The 20,499-nt window shown below is 44.4% G+C and overlaps 1 protein-coding gene across 4 annotated transcripts in view; it reads left to right on the plus strand.

The window, feature by feature from the left end:
• The first annotated feature begins 2,185 nt into the window (after positions 1 to 2,185).
• The window catches only part of MIA3 (MIA SH3 domain ER export factor 3), a 28,257-nt gene continuing 9,943 nt past the window's right edge, over positions 2,186 to 20,499 (plus strand). For 2 of the 4 annotated variants that reach the window (XM_083856701.1, XM_083856703.1), the window contains exons 1-7: positions 2,346 to 2,795; positions 3,491 to 3,624; positions 8,942 to 9,028; positions 10,623 to 13,563; positions 14,488 to 14,802; positions 16,388 to 16,449; positions 17,563 to 17,698. In XM_083856701.1, coding sequence (XP_083712827.1) covers positions 2,618 to 2,795; positions 3,491 to 3,624; positions 8,942 to 9,028; positions 10,623 to 13,563; positions 14,488 to 14,802; positions 16,388 to 16,449; positions 17,563 to 17,698 — 3,853 coding nt within the window. In that variant the 5' untranslated portion in view covers positions 2,346 to 2,617. Of the gene's footprint in view, positions 2,285 to 2,344; positions 2,796 to 3,490; positions 3,625 to 8,941; positions 9,029 to 10,622; positions 13,564 to 14,487; positions 14,803 to 16,387; positions 16,450 to 17,562; positions 17,699 to 18,905; positions 18,928 to 20,499 lie in introns of those variants that run through there. The other 2 variants (XM_083856702.1, XM_083856704.1) reach the window with 2 other exon arrangements.

A 20,499-nucleotide genomic window follows, 5' to 3' on the forward strand; every position in this document is an offset into this window, starting at 1 on the left:
GTGCAAGGCAGAACAGTTGTTTGCAGCATTTAAACACTTAAACCTCAGTATCATACCTTAATATGGTTTTTAATAAATCAATGTGGGGATAACAGAAGTCAGCCTTTGCTTTTTATTTATTTTTAATTCTATGTTCTTCAAACAAAGGCCTTTATAATCTGTATCTTGTGTGAGTGCCCCTCTGATCACTGGTGTTCCCCAAGTTTGATGTCACTTCCTACAACACTCCTGATCTTCTGCTATCTCAGTATTCTAATTTCAGAATCCTACATATCCCCCTTTAAAAAAAAAAAAAAAAAAAAAAGTTCTCACGTTTGCACGCAAGGATGTTTACTTTTGGCTTGTTATTTTTATTTTCCTGTGTCATAAATAAGTGAGTGTTTCCTGATCCTTAGGTAAACTTAGCTAACTGATCTCGTTAATGGGTATCAGCTGCTTTAGCAGATATTTTAGTGCAGAAGAGATAGGAGAACTGCTTTGTAAAAGTAGATGAATGTTAGATACCTCATGTACAGTGGGACTATGTTCATAGCTGAATACATGTTTCCAAGATTGGGGTTGAAGACTGGAAGGAAATTTTGCCTGGAATATCTTAATTGAGCCAAGTGAAATATTTTTCCTTTCTTTCACACACTGAGGGAAGCTGGATATGTTAATAAGTGGTTACTACATTATTACCCTGAAATGCTTGAAATGGTAGGAAATACTTGACAGTTGCAATTGTAAATGTGTGTATCAACTGCAAGCTACTTGTTATGGCACAATAAAGGCAGTGGCTTATGCAATAAGTATGTGATCTTGTTTTTCTTCACATCTCCCTTTCTTGCCCTTGTCTTTACAACCACAGACACCATTACCTTTTATCTTGGTCTTTAATAAAGCAAAGGTTGATAATTTTTATTGATGGAAAATAACCATGCCGCTCTTTCTTCACAAGAAATTGGACCTAATAATGTGGGCCATTACACAACTGGAAATATTGAGGAAATAATGAAATAATGCTTATCTTTCACTTATACAATTATCATAAAATGTGACTTGAATGTATTTATTTTCCTACTGTAAATTGTGACAAACTTGTAGATTTTCTGAATTAGGCTTTCTTAGAGCTTTTAATCAGCCAATATCAGTGATGGCAAACAGGTATCACCTCATTTTCTAAGACGTGAAACACAAAAATGTCAACAAAAGTGCAGGAGAGCTACAGCCACTATACTGCACTAGGCCTGGAGCATACACATGAGCAGTGGGTGAAGGAATCACTGCATTCCTGTAGGATGAGGGTCCTGGGGATTCACAGGACTAAGAAATGCCAGGGTGTCCATGGGATGCTGGGCAAAGAGGTACCAATACCTGCTTCTACCTTGACACTTTTTCACAGTGTGATTAAAATATTAAACTGCTCTAGGTGGGGGCTGAAAATGAAACATGTATTTTTCAGAGATTACACAGGAGTAACTAAGCCTGGATCTAAGGCCTTGCACAATGAGACTGGAAATGAGAGTCTGGGGGGAAAATCAATAGACATGAGGATGCAAGAGGAACATATGCAATTAGCAACAGCGATTGCTAACTCGAGATGTAGCATTTAAAAGGGCTCTTAAAAAGCTCTTGAAAAAGCCCTCAGCTGCTTTGACGAGCACGAAAAAAAATTATTATTCACCTTGACTACTAGTTCTGTGAGTGCCTCTTCATTTTGGGAGCAGCTTCAGAATTTGCTCTGGAAGGTAGAAAAAACAAACCTGAAAAATGTGGTCACTTGATTCACCAGCAAGAGGATTCTCTAATGTCACCAGTCCTTTCTCAGCTGCATCTTTTATCCTCCTTGTCTATTCAGACTTATTTGTGCTGAACAAATAACATGGATCTGAAAAAGAGAACGGGAAATGTTGTTCATCTGCATTGTGACTTCTGCTGTCATTTTAGATCTCAAAGGCAATATCAATGTGCTGGATGTGACGACAAGGCAATGGTAAGTGCAGGCACACCTGTGAGGAGCAAATACTCAAGAGTTGAAATGAATGAGTGTAATTTGAGGTGCAGAAGGGCAGGGATAGGGCTGTGGGGGAGCCCAGCGCTCTGGGCTGCGAAACCCGGCACTTTCCCCGGCGGGATCACGGCTGAGTGAACTCCTGCACCGCAGCTGTGACCTCAAGCTCCCGGAGCTCACCGGGGAAGTGCTGCCTGCTCCTCTCCAGCAGAGATCAGAGCTGCTCGGCGGCGCGGGAGGGAGAGCAGCCAAGCGCACGTTCGGCTCTCACAGGGCGGCTCCTACACCCTTTCTGTAGGTTGTTACTCCAGCCATCCTCAGCTAGAGAAACCCGCACAGATAAGGGGCGGGACCTTCCTTCTTTTCTGGCCTACGAAGCGGGAAAATTATCCGGACTCCTGCCCGGCGGGGCGGCCACAGAGGTGCTGCCTGCTCGGGATGAGGAGGCAGAGAGAGAGGGAGGGTCCGTGCGCTGCCCTCCTCCTCCTCCTCCTCCCGCGGCAGCAGCGGCGGGGCCGGGCCTGTCCCTCCCCCGCCACATCGCCCTCCCGCCGGCGCTGCTGACGTGTCTGCTCCCTCCTTCCCTGCCCGGCTCCCTCCCTCCCTCCCTTCCCGGCGCCCGCCGAGATGGCCGCAGCCTCGCCGCCGGCCCCCCGGCTGCTGCTGGCCCTGCTGCTGCTGCTGCTGCTGCCGGCCCTGCTGCTGCTGCCGCCACCAGGCCCGCCCTGCGCCGCCGCCGCCGCCGGGCCCGAGCTGGGCCGCCGCTTCGCCGAGCGCAAGCGCTGCGCCGACCTCGAGTGCAGCAGTGAGTGGGGGCCAGGCCAGGGGCTTGGGGGCGAAGATGCCTCCCCGTGGCTCTTCCCCAAGCCCTCTCCTTCCGCCGGCTCTGGCACGGAAATTGGGGGGAATCGGGGAAAGGGGAGCGCGGCGCCCACGCGCGCCGTCCCCTCTCTCTCTCCTCGGCCAAGTTTTCAGATCCCCGCAGCTCCGTGTTTGGGGTTTTTTTTCTCTCCTGCAAAGCCCTCTAGTGATAAACTCGCTCTCTGGGTGTTCTCTGGGATAATTTCAGGACCGATTCGCTGGGACACAGATGTCATCTTTGTCATTTAACATTAATAATTAGCGCACCCCTAAAGTGTAGTTCTCCAGTGCTTTGTCAAACCCTTGCCTTAACTAGAATGCTTTTCTTTTTTCTTTTCTAGCTATAACTAGCCTTTTTTTTTTTTTCTAGCTATAACTAGCCTCTTTTTTTCCTTTTCTAGCTATAACTTGCTTTTTTTTTTTTTTTTTAGCTATAACCTGGCTCGTTTGTTTGTGTTAATTATACCTACAAATTTCTTAGTTATACTTTCAATTTAGTTCTTCTTATCTCTTGGCCCAATCTGGAAAATAGCAAAGCGGTGCGTGCGAGGAGATCTTGTTTACTGCCGGTAAAGCAAAGATACTTTTCGTGTAAATTATTTTTTAAGTCATTCTTTTCTCTTTGTTCTCTTTGGACAGTGTTAATGTGCCGAGGGAAGGCCATGCGGGATTTTAAAGGTCCGGATTGTCGCTTTGTAAATTTTAAGAAGGGAGAAGCGGTGTATGTATATTATAAACTAATAGGAGAATCAACCGAGCTTTGGGCTGGAAGTGTAAGTACTGTAAAACATTTTTTCTGTTTGCTCTTCTTGGCAATCTGTTTTAATTCCTTTTGCCTTGTAAGAGAATGCTTGGAGTTGTGAACGTGGCTAAGTAACACAGTGAATGCTGCTTTGTCATGAGACTGGTGGGACCTGGGATGAGGCTTGATCAAATCTGAGTGCTGTGAAAAAGGGGCAACACTAATGTGTCTAAAAACTGTGTTGAGAACCTCCTATGGCAGCACTGTCAGTGGTGATGGCCACAGGCCTACCTGGAAGCTGAGCCTCCCTTCCCACTTAGGGAGGCTTAAGCCTGTGCTTGTGTTCTCCCATGACGTGCTCTCATCCTGCACTCTGTAATCCTTCTGGAGATCGCTGCATGTGCATGTTTTAATTGTGTTTCTCGTCCTAATACTCACCTGCTTTCTGCCCCTTTTAATCTAAGCTGCATGCAGAGTTGGAGGAAAAATAAGTAGTAAAACTAGAAAGGATTAAAGTAAAATTGATTTCTAAAAGCTCTGCCTCTCTAAGCTGTGCTTGTAGCAGTTTGCAGAGTAGTGGCCTTGTCTGAGTCAGCGTCTCTGGACAATCTGAGAGGCTTCTGCTAATGGAGAAAGAACATCCCCACACTTGCAGTTACTTCATAGAAAGCTCCTCTCAACTTTCACAAGCACCTTATTTGCCTTGCAGAAGCAGAACTGAGATACCACGGAGGAAGAGCACTTTTTGTGAGCTTCCCTTGAAAATGTTGGCAATCCAGAGGTTGCTTAGATCCAGTCCCAGTTGCTTCCTCCCCATGTTTCCCCTACATCCTTTTTAGTGTCCAAATTGTTTACTTCAACCTTTCTTACTCGGGTCTTCTACAAAGGAAAAACTATTTTGACAGTGGTTTAGGGTGCTTGAAATCACACCTGGGTGTTGACTGTGGGACCAGTGGTTTTAGTGAAAATCAGAATGTATCACTTTCTGTAACCACTTCAGGCTGGGTGTGGAGAGCCAAGCTCTCAGTAGGAGCTGAATCCAATTAGAACGATATGGAAGTTAACAGAAAAAACTGCAGCATGTGGTTAAAGAAGAGTTAATAATTCTATCATGCTGGTAATTCCCTTCTGACATGTACTGCACCATAAATAATCTGGGTAATTAGCTGGTACAGGTTTCCAGGGCTGCCAGTTCTCGAGATGCGGAGTAGCAGCGTGGGGCCAATTTTGCATCTTCTGACAAGGTATAATGTAGGCTGCAACATCAGACAGCAAGTTAAGGTAATTGCTGAGTTAATATTCAGTTTAATTATTCACTGATAGCAGCTCATGCAACAGTTAGGTGTGTCTCCAAGTTAAAAGGATGTTTGCTTTGTGTTTAGCAAGTAAAAGCTGCAGTTGGCAGGTTGGAAAGAATTGCAAAGCTCCATTTTATTTGTTGTCATTTTTCAAGTGTGTTACACGATTTGCAGTCCTCATTTTAGGAATTAGTGCCAAACTGATTCCTTTTGTTTGGTGGCTATAACCTTTATTTCTTTTATCCCTCTTTGATTGACTGCTGCTGCATTAATCATAACACTGCAAGAACCAGCACGGAAGCGCTGCAGCGGGGTCAGAGGTGCCTTTGCATTTTGAGTAGGGCACTGGCACAGCTGCCCCTGTCCCTGACTCACAGATAGCACCGGGGTCTCTCTCCTGCAGCGTGACTTTCTCTGTCAGATTTGGCTGGGCAGCCTGATTTCCCGTGCCAGGTTTGGCTGGGCAGCTTGATTTATGCAGGCCAGCCGTGCCTGCTGTGTGAAGCCGTGGAGCCAGGGGGAAGCTGCTGCTTGCTAATTAAATCCAGGCTGCCCAGTGAGGTCTGCCATCAAAAGAATTCCAATGGAAGGCATGTTACCTTCTGCCATGGCCCTTTTGGGATCACATTGCGTGACTTCATGTGGGCTTTGTGTGCATCATTTGATCTCATCCAGGTACCTGACTGCCTTTTTCCATTCCCCAAAGATTTTTTTTTGGGACAGGATTTATTAGGGCAGAATAGAAGCTATGAAACCAAGGGCTAGCTGGAGTTCTGATTGTCAGGTGTGAGCAGAGGTCAGGGGAATGTGTGTGTGAGAGGCTTTAATTAATGCAACCTGCGGCTTATTTAAAAGTTGTAAAAACAGATTCTAATTCCAAAATCAATTTGAAGGAGCCAAGAGAAATACAATAGTATTTCTGACCTGAAGGGAGATGATCTGATAAGAAAAGGAGCCTTTCACCAAGGCTGAAAAATCTATAGCAGTTGGGACTGGGTTTTATTTGCCTTTGCTTTTCTAATTCACTCCACCCTTTTCAAGCCATTGTTGATTTTTTTTTTTCCTCTGTGCCAGCAAACATGTTGTATTTTGACAAAATAGCTCCTTTATTTTGTGGTGCCAGTCTTGAATACTTAATTGCTGACAGAGCACACTCTATGTTGAGTGGGTACATGTGAAAAAGTTCTGGAACCCAGCTGTAATATATTTTCTATACATTATAGGGCCTGTAGGTTTTAGCAGAGCTCTCTAAACATCAATAGTAAGGCAAAGCCAAATGCTTAGAAAATACCATATGACCATAATTTAATAGTCATTTTATGGTATGAATTTCATTAATATATGAGTTGCAGGAAAATGCTTCATTTTTTTCTCCCAAAACCAAAAGATAGAGCATATCAGTTGCTCTTACTGTCCTCTGCACAGTGTCCTGCTGTAAATCAGTCTCCTCTTCAGCATCAATCTTGTGTTGCTTACACCATCAAGTTGTTGTATAGACTCCTGTGCACTTTTCCTGTACTCTGTCCTCACTTTAGCAGGGTCCAGAACTCCAAAAGTACTTCCGATGATTTCAAGTAAAACCTGCTGCTTTTTCACAAAATATTTTGTCAAAGACACTTTAAGATTGTTATTTTATCTTATGGCAAAGGGATTTACTTAATACTTCTGATTCCAGTTTGAGAAAACCACGTCTGGCCCCATATTACAAGAAATGGACTTTACTGCAGATTGTGGCTTCTTTGTGTTGTTGTTTTTGTTTGTTTTCAAGCCTTGTCCATAGGTTAGTAAAAAGAAGACAGGGTGTGTAAAATTAAATGAAACAGGAAGACAATATTTTGGGAGGACTCAGAGGGTCAGGACAATACTGTGTTTTCTTAACAGTGCCAATGCTCAGCAGGTGCAAACCAGCTCTCCTTTGCCCTGTGTTCTGGAGATTTAGTTACCTGTGATGCCTGTGCTTTAGGGATGTGGGCCTTAAGATTAAAAAGATTTGAGCATCATCTTCCCCAGCTGTCTGTTTTCTGATGGATGGTGTGAGGCTGTGGCTTCTTGGTCAGTGAATCTGCAGCAGCTGCCTGTTGCCCAAGGTCACCAGGGGGGCCAGATGCTCTACACACAGCCACCTGTTTTGTCCCTACACAACTTTGTAGCTGGGAAGAGAGTGGATATTTCTCCCTTATACACTTGGCATTGATAGTGCCTTTCCTCTGTCGTGTCTGTAGAGAATGAATGTTTCCTTTATTTGCACAATGAGGCATTTTTTTCCCTTTACAAGAGAGGACTTGTAAGGAGAGAAGCAGATGAAATTTTGGGCAGGCAGATCCCATATGGCTTATAAACCACAGAAGTGGCAAACTGGGTCACTGCAGAGGACTTGTATGGTCAGCAGCTTGGATTGCAATAAAGGAGTTTCAAATTATAATCAGTGATGCCTGATTATAATGGTTGTCACAGAGATTAGTCTGTAAGGAGACTTTGGAGCTCCAACTTTTGTTTTCAGAAAGATCATTAAAAACTAGAGTAGAAGTTTAGAGAGAGAAATAAGCTAATTTACAATTCTACTGTACCACACAAAGACAAGCTTTTGATTTGGCTTGTCCAAATGACTTTCCCATTCCCATTATTGGTAATTCCTAATAATAAACATACATATATGATCTGTTTTCAGTAAGAGAGCATATGTGTTTACAAAAGGTGGAGAGGGAACAGTTTGAAGTTTCTTAATATATGTGTAACTAACTTCAGATGTCAACTGTGGAAGGTAAGATCTGAATAAGCAGTTTAAAAAGGAAGTCTTGTAATGTATCAGTGCTTACTTTGCTTGCATATCAAAACAAACACCTCCAAAAATTATTACTACATGTTATTTACTAGGTGTTATTTTCTTCTTTGTTTTTTTTTTTTTTTTTTTTTTTTGTTTTTTTTTTTTTTTTTTTTTTTTTTGTTTGTTTGTTTGTTTTGTTTTGTTTTTTGTTTTTTGGGTTTTTTTTGTGCCATTGTAAATCCAGAGAGCTTCAAGCAAGGTTAACCTGTTTCAGTGCTATCAGTGTAATAATATGTCTGTGTATCCCTGATATCCAATACCCAGTTTATTTTTTAATTTGAACTTGAGCTGAGTGTTCTCTCCACGCAAACTCTTCAAGAAAATTGGCAATTGTCATCTTTCTCCAGTAACAAATGATTGAGGAAATGACTAACTTTATTTTTTTCCCCCAGATATTTTTGGTTGTCTAGGAACTCTGTACCTTTCTAGGTGTTTCCACCAGGCTCTAATTACCTGAATTATCTAATCAGTGTAGTGATTGCATGCAATTAATATTGGCTTCTTGACAGCTGTTGTCAGAACTCTCAAGTGAGAGCATTACTGTGTGTAGATCTTATCTGGTGAGTGATAAGAGAGATTCTTGTCTTCCACTGTTTGCCTTGCTTTTGCACAATGAAAATCACCATTCTGTGACTGATTTTTGCTTGTGTCAGGCACTGAAGAGAAACAAGGCATTTGCAGAGGGAGGTATATTTTCCACACAGGTTTTAAAATGATTAGTACATCGAGTACAATTTTGTATTTCCCTACAATCTGCTTTAAGATTAATTTTTTTTCATAAGTTCCAAAGTGCGTGTATTTTGGGCTATAATATTGTGCATGGATATAAATCTTATTAAAGATCCTCTTCTGCTTGCTACTTGAGAAAATCCTTGAGGTGTGTGTGTGGTGCCTCTGGTGGCTGCACAATAGCAGTTAAAGCACATGAGCCAGAAGGCCTGGGCTTTATTCCCAGCTCTCCTAATAATTTGTTATAGGTCAGGCTTTAAAATGTGAACAGTAAAACTTAAGCCAACTTCATGAGGCTGTTGTGAAATGTAAATATAAAACCTGAGTGAAAACTCTTGCATAAACAAGGCATCACTGGTCTTCTTTTATTCACATTTAGAATGCTTGAGAGTCAGTTCAACATATTTGCTACTGGTGTCTGCAATTTTTGACATAGTCATGTCATTTCTAAACCTTCCTTACTGCTTTTTGTTTGTTTGTGTTTGTTTTTTTGGCAGGTTGGAAGTGATTTTGGATATTTTCCAAAGGATTTACTTGAAATAAACCATAACTATTCCAATGAGGAGCTAGAATTACCAACAGATGTAAGTCTTACTTGTTCTGTTTTCTTTTTCAGTTGGGGTTTTACTGTTTCTTACCTCGGCATTGAGTAAAATTCCCAAGGAAGAAATTAGGAATACTAGTGATGTTTAGTAACTTTTTGTTAGTAAGCAGCTACGTATGTACGGAGGTGGGGGGGATGGAATGTTTGTGCAGCTCTGTATGTGGATGGGTGTGAAAGCATCAGCCCAAAATGCGGGCATTGATCTTCCTTTTCTCAAATGTTAAGATTTTCTTCTGAAGAAATCTGTTTGGATTGAGCTTTAAGTCCTGCTGGCTGGCTTGTGCATAGGCCCTCTGGTGTATAATCAAAATGGCTTCTTTACCCAAACTTTCCAAGTTTAAACTACTATCAGAAACAAACAAAACTGGGTACACTCAGCCCTTTGATTCTAGAATTGGTCCTGCAGCCCTTTCACACACGACTGGCTTTCATGCACTAATAGCAGCAGCTCCAGAGCCGTGTCAGTAAGGCCTTTTTGAGGCTGCAGCTTTAGGCATGCTTGTGGCACAGAAAGCCCAGCAAATCCTGGGCGGCATCCAAAGCACCGTGGGCAGCAGGGCAAGGGAGGGGGTTCTGTCCCTCTGCTCTGCTGAGACCCCACCTGCAGTGCTTCATCAGCTCTGGGGTCCCAGCACAGGAAGGACATCAACCTCTTGGAATGAGCCCAGAGGAGGCCACCAAGGTGATTCGAGGGATGGAGCACCTTTCCTATGAGGAAAGGCTGAAAGATGTGGGATTGTTTAGCCTGGAAAAGAGAGGGCTCCAGAGAGACCTAATTGCAGCCTTCCAGTCCCTGAAGGGACCCTACAAGAAAGATGGAGAGGGACTTTTTAGAAGAGCATGTAGTGACAGGACAGGGAGGAATGGAATGGTTTCAAACTGAAAGAGAGCAGGTTTAGATTAGATATTAGGAAGAAATTCTTTCCAGGCACTGAAAGAAGTTGCCCAGAGAATTTGTGGGTGCCCCATCCCTGGAGGTGCTCAAGGGCAGTTTGGATGGGGCTTTGAGCAGCCTGGTCTAGTGGAAGTTGTCCCTGCCCATGGCAGTGGGTTGGAATGAGGTGATCTTTAAACTCATTTCAACCCAAGGCCATTCTATGATTTTATGAAATTGTGTTCAGTATCTCGCACTGCTTCTATTTATTTTTCAGAAATTGTGTGACAGGGAGCTCCTGCTTGGAGGACTTGGTCCTTTAAGGGGACACCGATTAACAGAGGTTGTGACACACAAACTTAGCAACATTTGTTTTTCCTGTTCACTGGCATTCAGCAATAGACATGTTCTTCATTCAGGACATATGGTGATGAGTGCAGTGTAATACTGCCAGCTCCATTGCTGCCTTACACTTTGTTCCTGCAAAATCTTTTTATTTAGGTTTTTTATGGCTCCTTGGGCAAAACCTCCACTAATTTCAAAGAGAGTTTTGGTTACGGACTCAAGGGGCTAATTCTGTGTGATTAACATAATATACTTTGCTGCTGCATCTCTCTTTAAGTAGGCAACTGTTTTTGGTCTTACCACTGTTACAAAAAAAAAAAAATATTTTTTGACTGCATATTGTTTTTCATTTTAGGAAACAGACTTTGTTTGCTTTGATGGAGGAAGGGATGACTTTGATAACTACAACGTGGATGAACTTCTGAAGTCATTGCAAGAGACAATAGCAAATGAAGGGGAAACGGAATCAAGTGATCCAGGGAAACCAGCTGAAGGAATGGAGAAGGATAAGGAGATTGAACAGACTGATAGGGGAAAGGCCCTTGGTGCTTTGGAGACAGACAATCTTGAGCAAAGCGCTGAAGAAGAAAAGGAAAACCTTGCCTTGACGGACAGAGTTGACAATTCTCTTACAGAAGGAACTGAAAATACTGGGGGAGACTCCAGTGTCAATAGTCACAAAGAAAACTCTCAGGGAGACCAAATTGCACATGAGCACTTGAAAGGAACGCTACATGGGAAATTAAAAGGGCTAGAAAGTGAAAATACCAAAAACACTAGTATTCCTCAGGGTGAAACCAGCCAACTTGACCAAGAGAATGAAGAAGTCAATGCCTATACACTTTTAAACAGAGAGCTCTCTGTGAACTTAAAAACAAAATTTGGCTCAACTGCTGATGCTGTTGTATCAGATGATGAAGTGACTCGCCTTGTTACATCACTGGAAGATGATTTAAATGAAGATTTGAGCATTAATCCTCACAGTGAAGAGGAGGAGCCAGAGTTTGCAGATCAGTCTGCAGAAATCCCTTTGCTGTCTTTTATGGCAGAGGATGAAATTACATCCCCTGTGGATTTAGAAGATGATGGAAACTTTGATGTTGAGTCACAAAATCACAAACCTGATGAAGATGCAAAGGGTGCTATGAAGCTAAATAACCAAAGAGACAATGGGGAGGAACCCAATTCAGATGCATTAATTCTTAAGGGTGCCTTCAGTAAGAGCCAGAAGTCTGGTGACAGTGTAAGTGTAGACAGGTCTGAATCCAAACAAACAATAGAGAAACAAGATGAGGTGGTGCTAATTAGTAAAAGAGAAGCACCAGCAACAACTCAGCCTGAGGATCTCTCCAAAGAACCCCTTGGAAAGGAACCTGTGGGTACAGGTGGTCTGGGTTCAAAAGAAAAAGCCAACAAAACTGATCAGTTGGAAGAGCAGCTCGCTGATGGAACTGAGTCACATTCTGCAGCACTGAAAGGTACAGCTGTGCCTGATCTTCATACTTTGCCTAGTCCAGGCAATGCTCTGGAGTCCAAATCATTTCTTAAAACCAAGGAAGATGCTTCAGAATCATCTGATGATGGTATTAGCAAAAGTTCTGAAAGAGTTCCACTTGCTCCAATAGAGAAAAGTGAGAAACAGTTTGAGGATGGTGCCTTGGAGATGTCCTTGGAAAGTGATTTAAAGCACAAAAGATTGTGGGAGAAAACAATTGAAAAGGGAGAAGCTGAGAACAAGCTTCCAGTTGATGTTCCAGCCAAACCGGTGGAAGAAGTGAAAAATGCATCTCAAGGTGATCTAGGAGATACTGACCTCTTGAGAGAGAAAGTGGAGCGTGGAATGCCCACTGTGGAGAAAGAACTTTTCAGACATCAAGAAGATGTAAAACAAGGAGAGGAAATTGATCATGGAAATAAAAATCCTACCTCTTCTGATGAAGAACTGGAAATAAAAAAGAGAGACATGGAAGAAAGCCCTGCAGAGGAAGAAGACCCAAGCTATAGTGGAACTGTTGAACAACCTAGGCCATGGGAAAATGAGACTGAGTATTCAGAGGCAGATGTGAATGAAAACCTTTCAAGAAATCCTGGCAAGATGCCAGTGTTTAAAGAAAGCACTGAGAAAAGTTCCTCTGAAGAAGAATCAAAAAGCACCACACAGAACACTAATACTGAGAATCTTACTTGGCAAGGAACTGCTCATCTTGAGGATGCAGGATCAGACAGAAATCTTGGCAAAGATTTGGCTAAAGAAACAACACAAAGAGCAGAATTGCAATCTGAAGAGCCAGATGCTGAAGATGACCCTGACCTCAAACAAGCAGATGATGAGCTACTGGAAGATGAGAATGCAGCAAGTGCAAAGCTGTCACAAGCAAGGGCTGGAAATGTCCAGGGTAATACACTAGGTGGTGAAAATACAAATCCTGAATTAGAAGGACTAAGTGAAGCTGTTTCAGGAACCCCAAATCCTACTTACAAAACAGGAGAGGAAACAAACTCATTCCCTAAGGAGGATAAAACAATCAGCATGCAAAATGCAAGCGAGACTGGGAACAAAGAAGTTGATGTATCAGTGAGAAAAGATGCTAAATTGGATGAGATGCAGCATGTCATGGAAGCTGATGAGGAGCCTTCTGAACCTGAGGAACCATTAGCTGTGGAAGAACATTATTTCCAATCTCCTCACACAGAAGACAGCAATGACTTTGACCAAAGGAAGGCTAATCTCCCAGAGGGCGTTTCACAGAAAGACACTAAAGAGGTGCAAAATTTAGAGCAAACGAGAAATGACCACCAGCAAGCTGCACATGTCCCCAACCCTGCTGAGAGCTCAGAAGCCCCCAGTGACACTGTAACAGACTTCAGCGAGTCTGTGAAGCGGCTCTCCATAATGAGAGAGTTCCTGGATGAAAAGCGTGTGATGCGCCTGCAGAAGTACCTGGGGCTCCAGCACGTGGTTAGGATTGAAGCCATGTTCCACGACATGGAGGTGGAGATGGAGCTTGCTCAGAAGGCCAGCCAGAATAATGAAGATATGGAGAAAGCTCTGGATGAGATACTGGAGTTTTCAGAATCGAGCATTATGGATGTTGTTGGAAAAGTTCTGGATTCCAGGGCGGCAGAAAATAAGGAGGAGGTGGTGAAGGAGATGGATTTGTATGATGAGGAGAGTGCCCTGATGGATGATATTCAAGAATTAATATATTCATTAAGGAGTAAATATTCAACTGCTGGTGAGAGTGTCCCACTTGCTTTTCCTCCAGAAGAGGAAGACGACCAGCTGCACATTCAAGGTAGGATGTTAAACCATTTAATAAATAGATGAAATAGAAGTAAAACCCTGTTCCAAACAACACTAACACAGAGAAGCTGTAAGAAAAGGGTGGAGGAGTAGAATTGAAAGAAGCCTTGTGCAGTAACCCGGGATTTTGCTTATTTTTAATGCATGTTTTTGGCATTGTGATGAGAGTGACTCAGGGGCAAATCCTAAGGGAAGATACTGAGTTCAGCAGACCTATTCTTATGGACCAAGTTCTGTATAAGATAAGTGAGATCCATGCATGGATATGGTCATAAGGAGCCACTCAAGACAAGTCTGTTCCTCCTTAAAGAACAGGGATTCACATACACTAATGTGCTAAATTTTCTGGAGGGTTTAGAGCAGTCTTTTTTTCTCAACTAATTATCACCTGATTGTTAGAGATTTGATGATTAATGCAAAGTCTAGGTACTAAATCCAGGCACCTAAAATCTCAGGTGTCCTTACAATCAAGTTTTTGCCCACATTCATAAAAGAGTGCCTAGGAAGAAATACTGAACAAACAGATCTTTTGATTGGCCAAGAACAAGAGGTAGAGTCTTGAAAACTTGCTGAGTTTTCTAATTAGTGTGCAAGATGTTAGGATACCCTTTTAGCCAGGCTCCTCTTACAGTAGTACATGCTAAGTATGTGATTTCTGATAAGGTCACAAATGATGCAAATATTTCACCTTGCAGTGTTTCACTGCAAGGTCAGTGGTTGATGCCTTGCATGAATTTCATACAGACATTTAATTAGGTGTTACTGAAAGTTGATTGAGAATATACTGGAAGCCATACACAAGCCAAACTATTTCACAAGGGTCAAGAAAGTTTTGTTACATGCAGCATTTCACTGAAGGTAGCTGTGAGTAAGAAATATACATTAGCTCAGTGCTTAATTCATATCTCCCTCACAGGAGTCATGTCACACGTCACAGATGGTGCAAAAGAGACTGAATATGACAGTGTTTCCACCAGAAACCCAAATACCATTGATGAGGGCAATCAGGAATTCCAGCAGCTCATTGAAGAGAAGAGGCCAGAGCAGCCTATTGAGGAGGAGGAGGAGGAGGAGAGGGCTGTCAGTGTTCCACCTGAGCAAGAAGAGGCCAACTTCTCAGATAATGGAGAAGCTGAAGAAAGGTATGATAGTGAAAGAGGACCACTCCTGGAAGATACTTCCTTTGGGTCAGTTGATTCAGGAGAGAGTGCCAGCGAACACACTGCTGAAGGTAACCATTTGGATTTGTCTTTTGCTCTTGAGGATGTGCATGATTTAATGTATTTTTAGGCAAATAGCAGGAGTTTTCACTGATACTTTCATTTTATGTTGCTGTAATCCTCATGGCTTTCCCTGATCAGTGACAGTCCCTCTAGTGGCAGTACTGTATTGCTAACTTAGCAGTTTTCCTACTGTGGTTTTGCAATGAAGAAAAAGGAAAGTGCTGTTGTGAGTGTCAGTTAGAGCTCTGTGCTTGGGCTTGTGGACTGTGTCTCAGGATGGTAGTGGAGAAAGAGCAGAAATCCCTGGATACATGCCATCAGCCCAGATTTCTGCCTCTTTGCAGGGATTGATAGCCTAAAGGTCATCCTCTATAGACAGGACAGCCCATAGATTTGTGTGCCCTCTCTTCTTGCTCTTTTTAGCCCATGTCTCTGGGCCATATTACTTTCCAGGAAAGGTGGCGTGTAGCTTCCCCCTCAGGCAGCTCAATAATTTTTCTGTGTGTTGGAGTAGGAGAAATGTTTGGCTCCCTCTGGCTAAGGCTTTGTCCCTCTGGAGCTAGAGTCCCATCTCATCATTATGCCAAGGAGGGATCCTGTTACTGTCATCTTTCCCAGCTCTGTTTTGGCATGAAACAATTTTTGACTGCGTTCTCAGTGCTACTCTCAGCTTTGCTGTTCTGCCTTCACTTCTGATTATGCTTAATCTGTCTCCACTGAGCATTTAGGAAAAATTCAGGCACATCTTCATTAGCTTTTGCACACTGCTGAGGTGCTGTGCCATCTCCAGGGCCAAGCGCTTTAGAGCAGCTTCTAAGATCTGAAGGAAACTCTAGGTTAAATGCCAAGAAAACTAAGGAAATTTAAATGGCTAGTGGATAACTTTCTGGTTAAGCAGTCAGATGTTCAGCTGTATTTCAGACCATCTTCCATTCCTTCCTTAAAGGCGGTTAAATGCTGCTGGCCAGGAATCCTTGGGAGGGCTGATGGAGGTGTTGGGAAGTAACAAGGTGGATGGTGGTAGAATGGCTGGTCACAGCTGCTGTTCTGCCCTGTGACAACAGGCCGGGCTGCTGGCTGTAGAATCTGCTGGCCTGCACTTGTGGCAGCAGAAGCAGAGGGCCGTATTCAGGCCAGGATAGAGCTGGTTTAAAGCTTTTCCCATATTTATGGAGTTCTGACAGAGTTCTGGGGTGTTTGACGTGGTGTCCCTCTTGGGGATGCCCTGTGCAGGGCCAAGAGTTGGATTTGACAGTCCTTGTGGGTCCTTTCCAACTTAAAACTGTGGTTCTTTGAACAGTGCTGGGAACTAACCGGAGAACTAATTGGAGAGTGTGTGTGCTGCTGCTCTGATTCACGGCTGGAGGGGCTGGGTGTGCTCTGTCTGGGGCGGGCTCGTGTGTGCTCTGTCTGAAGCCGCGTCCCTTCCTGCGGCACCCCTCCTAACGCCGGGCACTTTCCGGGGGCTTTCCCCCTGTTTCCCTCCCTGTTTCCCCCCCTGTGTTTCCCGGGCCCGTGTGGCGGCGCTGAGGCGCTGAGGCGGCCCGGGCGGGCGGGCTCTCCTGAGGTGACTCCGCCCCTCTCGCCCCGCAGGTGCCGAGGCGGGCGCCCCCTGGCGGGGGGCGGTGGGCGCGGCGCGGGAGCGGCTGCGGCGGGTGAGTGGCGGCGGCGCGCGCCGCGTGACGCGGGCGGGGGCGGGGCGGGGCGGCGCGCGGCGGGCGGGCCGGCAGGGAAGGGGAGGGAGGGGAGGGCTGACGTGTGCCTGGCGCTCCCGGGCCGCCATGGATCCCGCGGCAGGCAGCGGCTGGCCGGCGGAGGAGCCCTCGGCGCGGCGGAGGCTGCTGCAGGTGCGGGCAGGGAAGCGGCGGCGGGCGGGCCCGGCCGTGAGGGGCGGCGGAGCGGCTCCGGCGGCGCGGCCCGGGCGGTGACACCTCCCCCGAGCCAGGCGGGTCCCCGAGGGGCTCACCCCGCCGTGGGGGGCCCGGCTTTCCTTCCCCCGGCCCGTGATGGGGGGCAGTCCCGGCGGAGCGGGGGCGGCCGCTGGCGTCAGGGAGCGCGGCCGGCCTGCCCCGATGGCGGGAGGAGCTCTCGGTCCCCGGCCGGCTCTGCAGGGCAGGTGCGCGCCCTCCTTTCCGGCTGGGAGACAGGGTACCGAGGAGGGAAGGAAGGGATACGGCAGCGGCTCCCGTGTGGCTGGCACAGTTTGTTTCCTGAGCGCCATGTCATGTCACTGTCAGCCCCGGAGCTGTACCAGGCGTTCGCACCTTCCCCAGGTGCTCTCTGACCTCCAGGCAGAGGAGGAGACTCATGACATATGACCCTCTGACGGGGGCAACAGCTGGGAGAAGAGCTGAGCCGTTTGCACTGGATTGGTACAGACATCCAGATGTAAAACTGGGGTTTTTTTTTCTTATAGTTTTCCATCCTTTTGGCTTATTTATAAACAGGTCGAATAACTCCCAGTGCTGTGCCGTGCAAACTGTGCCCATCAGGGTGCACTCATTTTGGTGTGGCTGTTCTTTGCCAGCAGACTGCCACTGTCAGGTGTCCTCCTGGAACTCGGGAGTTTCACACTGAAATGCGAGCACCAGGCTGCTGCTGCTCTGTGGTTTTCTTCATTTTCGGTTTTCAGTCTGCAGAAAAGCTGCGAGAAGCCTCTAGATGGTTCTGTGTTTTATGGGAGGCATAAAGGCACCTGTCAGGCTGCTCGTTTTACCCCAGTATTTAATGAGAACACGGTTATAGCTGTCACTGCTGTCGGTTTGCAGTTGGTGGACACGCTGCCTGAGGAAATGCGTCCTGGGCCTGATTTCCATGGACTTCCCTGGGAGCCTGTTATTGTAACTGCCTTAGTGGGAATTGTCACACTTGCTATATTTTTCTGGAGAACCTGCCTTTCAGTGAGTATACTTCATGCTTGCAAGCCTGCTGATGTTTCACTAACTGACTGCTCCTTTGTATGGTTAAACTGTTTCAGCATTACTGGGGTCAAAGCAATATGTAGTCTTTTGTGTTTTTTACTTTTTCTGTTTAGAGCATTGATGGGAGCTAAATGCTGGGCTGAATAGCTAAAGTAAGTTGCAGTGCTAAGATGCATTTTCTGTAAGCTGGTAATTGAAGATTGCTTAGTAAGAGATAATTTTGAAAGCAAAATAGAGAAGTATGATATAAATAAAGAAGGCTGAGGAAAGGGTTGGCATATCTTTGAAATGGGAAGCCTTCCATGTGCTTGAGCCTGTTGCTGGCTGTATCCAAAACAGTTAATCCTCTCCACTTCATGTTGTCCAGGTGCTTGCAGGTGCTGCATTTAGAAACCTAAAAACTTGATATTAATTCTCATTGGAGAGCCTCTTCTGTTTGTCCTCAATTCCTACGTGGATAATTTTCTGTGCAACAAAAAGTCTGTCACCACCTCTCAACCACAGCAGGGCTTTTCCTTGGGAGCTGAGAGATGAGAATCAAGTAGGCAAATCTGTTTTACAGCTGTTCAGTTTAGTCACAATATGCTCTGGAAATCTGTGGAATACTTCATATTTGCTGACAAAAACAAACTAAAAATACATGTTTTCTGTAATGATATTGATAGGGTTTTTTTTCCCTTGCTTAGTTTTGGGTTTGAATATGCTGGGTCAGTTTCAAATGCAAAAAACAGTGTTTGTAGAACAGCATAAAAAAAAACTTCTGAGAGTCTTTAATTTCGAAACAAGCACCTGTCATGTAAACATACTTTACTGCTTTAGAGGGCACAGAACTGGGATCACAGAGGGGGTTTTTTTGTGTTTGCAAGTTTGTGGCTGTGGTTGGATACAAGATGGCTCCATTTTCAGTGCAGATTGGCTGTGGGCAGTTGCTGGTGTCTGGTTAGTGAGTGAGTAAACAGAGGTTTACTGAGGCCCTGGGACAGGGCTTTAGCCTGGGAGCTTTTATTAGAAAACAGCTTAAGCTCGTTTGTAGTGTTACTCAACACTCCTTGGCAGTGATAGATGTGTTTTCCATATGCTGCTTTAACCTGCATGGAAATGGTCACTCCTTTCCATAGGGAATATTAATAACAGTTTTCACTTATCACTTTTTATGACTAATCTTTTTGGTTTTTTGTTCTCTTCTGTAGGTAAAGAGTAGAATATATCAAGGTAAGTTTCTACTTTTCAGTGTAGTTGATGCTTAGACATGTAAAAGTTTTGAGGATTTATACTGTTTCAGAGGACCAAGTATTCTCTTCACTCCCTTTCAAAGAGAGTGCTCAGTCCAAGGTTACAGTGTAAGCTTGGCCAGTAGATGATACTTAGTTGAATCTGGGGGTTTAAATTTTGCCTTTGATAATGCTTTGATCAGGAGAAACAATGTGGCTTGCACCTGTAAAGTAAAGGGCAAGGAAAAGCTCCACTTTGTTCAACATAAATGTGAACCACTGGTTCAGAGTTTGTTTTGGTTTTCTGACAGCAGTGGGTCTGTCTTTGCTTGCTGTTTCTCTCAGAAAGCTGGAGCAGGTTCCTTTTGTTTTTTGGATGGAGGGGAGCCTGAAACTGGCTGCTGTGCAGTTGCAGAGAGACACTCTTTATGTAGATCTAAATATGCAGGTATTCCTGTGGCCAGCACATCACTTTTTACAGGAGTTTTTCTCTGGTTTTAGGTTTATAAAATTAAAGTGTACTGAATGGAAAAAAAAAAATCAAAGTAGAGTGGTTGCTGGAATTCATAGTTGAATAAAAAAATGCAAATATGGAAGAATTATATTTACAGGCACTCTCTCTTCCTCCCCACATTTTACTTACCAGTCATTCCTCTCTAGTTTCATTGTGGTTATACTGCAGTTTCCTTCCACACAGTTAATGCAGAATTAATGAGCTGAGAAAAGCCCATCTTAGATCTCTGAGGTGATTTCTGTAGTACAGGAAGAATATTGGTCTTGGTAGTAATTTGAAGATTGCTTCAGTAAATTGGTAATTTATTGCATAAATTACTTAGCAGCCCCCCCTTAAAAACTGAGCAACATGGATTTAATCCCACCACCCAAATACTCTTCTCTTTGATGCTGTATAGAAACTACTAAATATCAGAACAAACAGATATTCTTCAAGTGTGACACAGGCCACATTGTTACTAAAATCTTTATCCAAAATAGAGGAATATTAACAATGACAAAAATGCCTTAAAACACAGATTACATTTAGAGTCCCAAGGATAAAAATCTATTATCCTCTCTTAGTGACGGTAGTAAAATTGGGAGGCCAAGCTAATGCAGGGATTGCTGCTTCCTTTAAACTGCTGAGAGCTGTCTTGAGCCTTGGCAGGCACTTGCTGTGTCTCCTGTGCCCAGAGTGGGAAGGGCCTGGGATGGCCTGTCCCAGGAGCTCTGTGTGGGAGGGAAAGGAGGAGTAGCAGTTGCCATTGCACCCTGTGGGATGCAGTTGGAACAACCAGTGCTCCTTGTTGTGCTGCAGGATTTGCTGTGAGGCAAATGGCGCTTGGGGCAGTCACATCCAGACCAAAGTGTCTCAGGACTTGAAAAATAACAATTAGCTGGTTTTTAAATAATTTGCAATAAACTGATTGAAGTATGTTAATGATTTTCATTGAATCCTAAGGGTTGGTTGTTGGCTTGTTTAGGGTGAGAAGCAAATGCCTGCCTGAAGGCTGCTGCTTGGTCACAGCCCTTCTGAAGTCCAAGCTTTTTGGAGCAGCTCCTTAAAACCTACCTGTGC

The sequence above is a fragment of the Zosterops lateralis genome (genome assembly GCF_965231275.1).
Source record: "Zosterops lateralis genome assembly, chromosome: 3".
NCBI classification, from domain to species: domain Eukaryota; kingdom Metazoa; phylum Chordata; class Aves; order Passeriformes; family Zosteropidae; genus Zosterops; species Zosterops lateralis.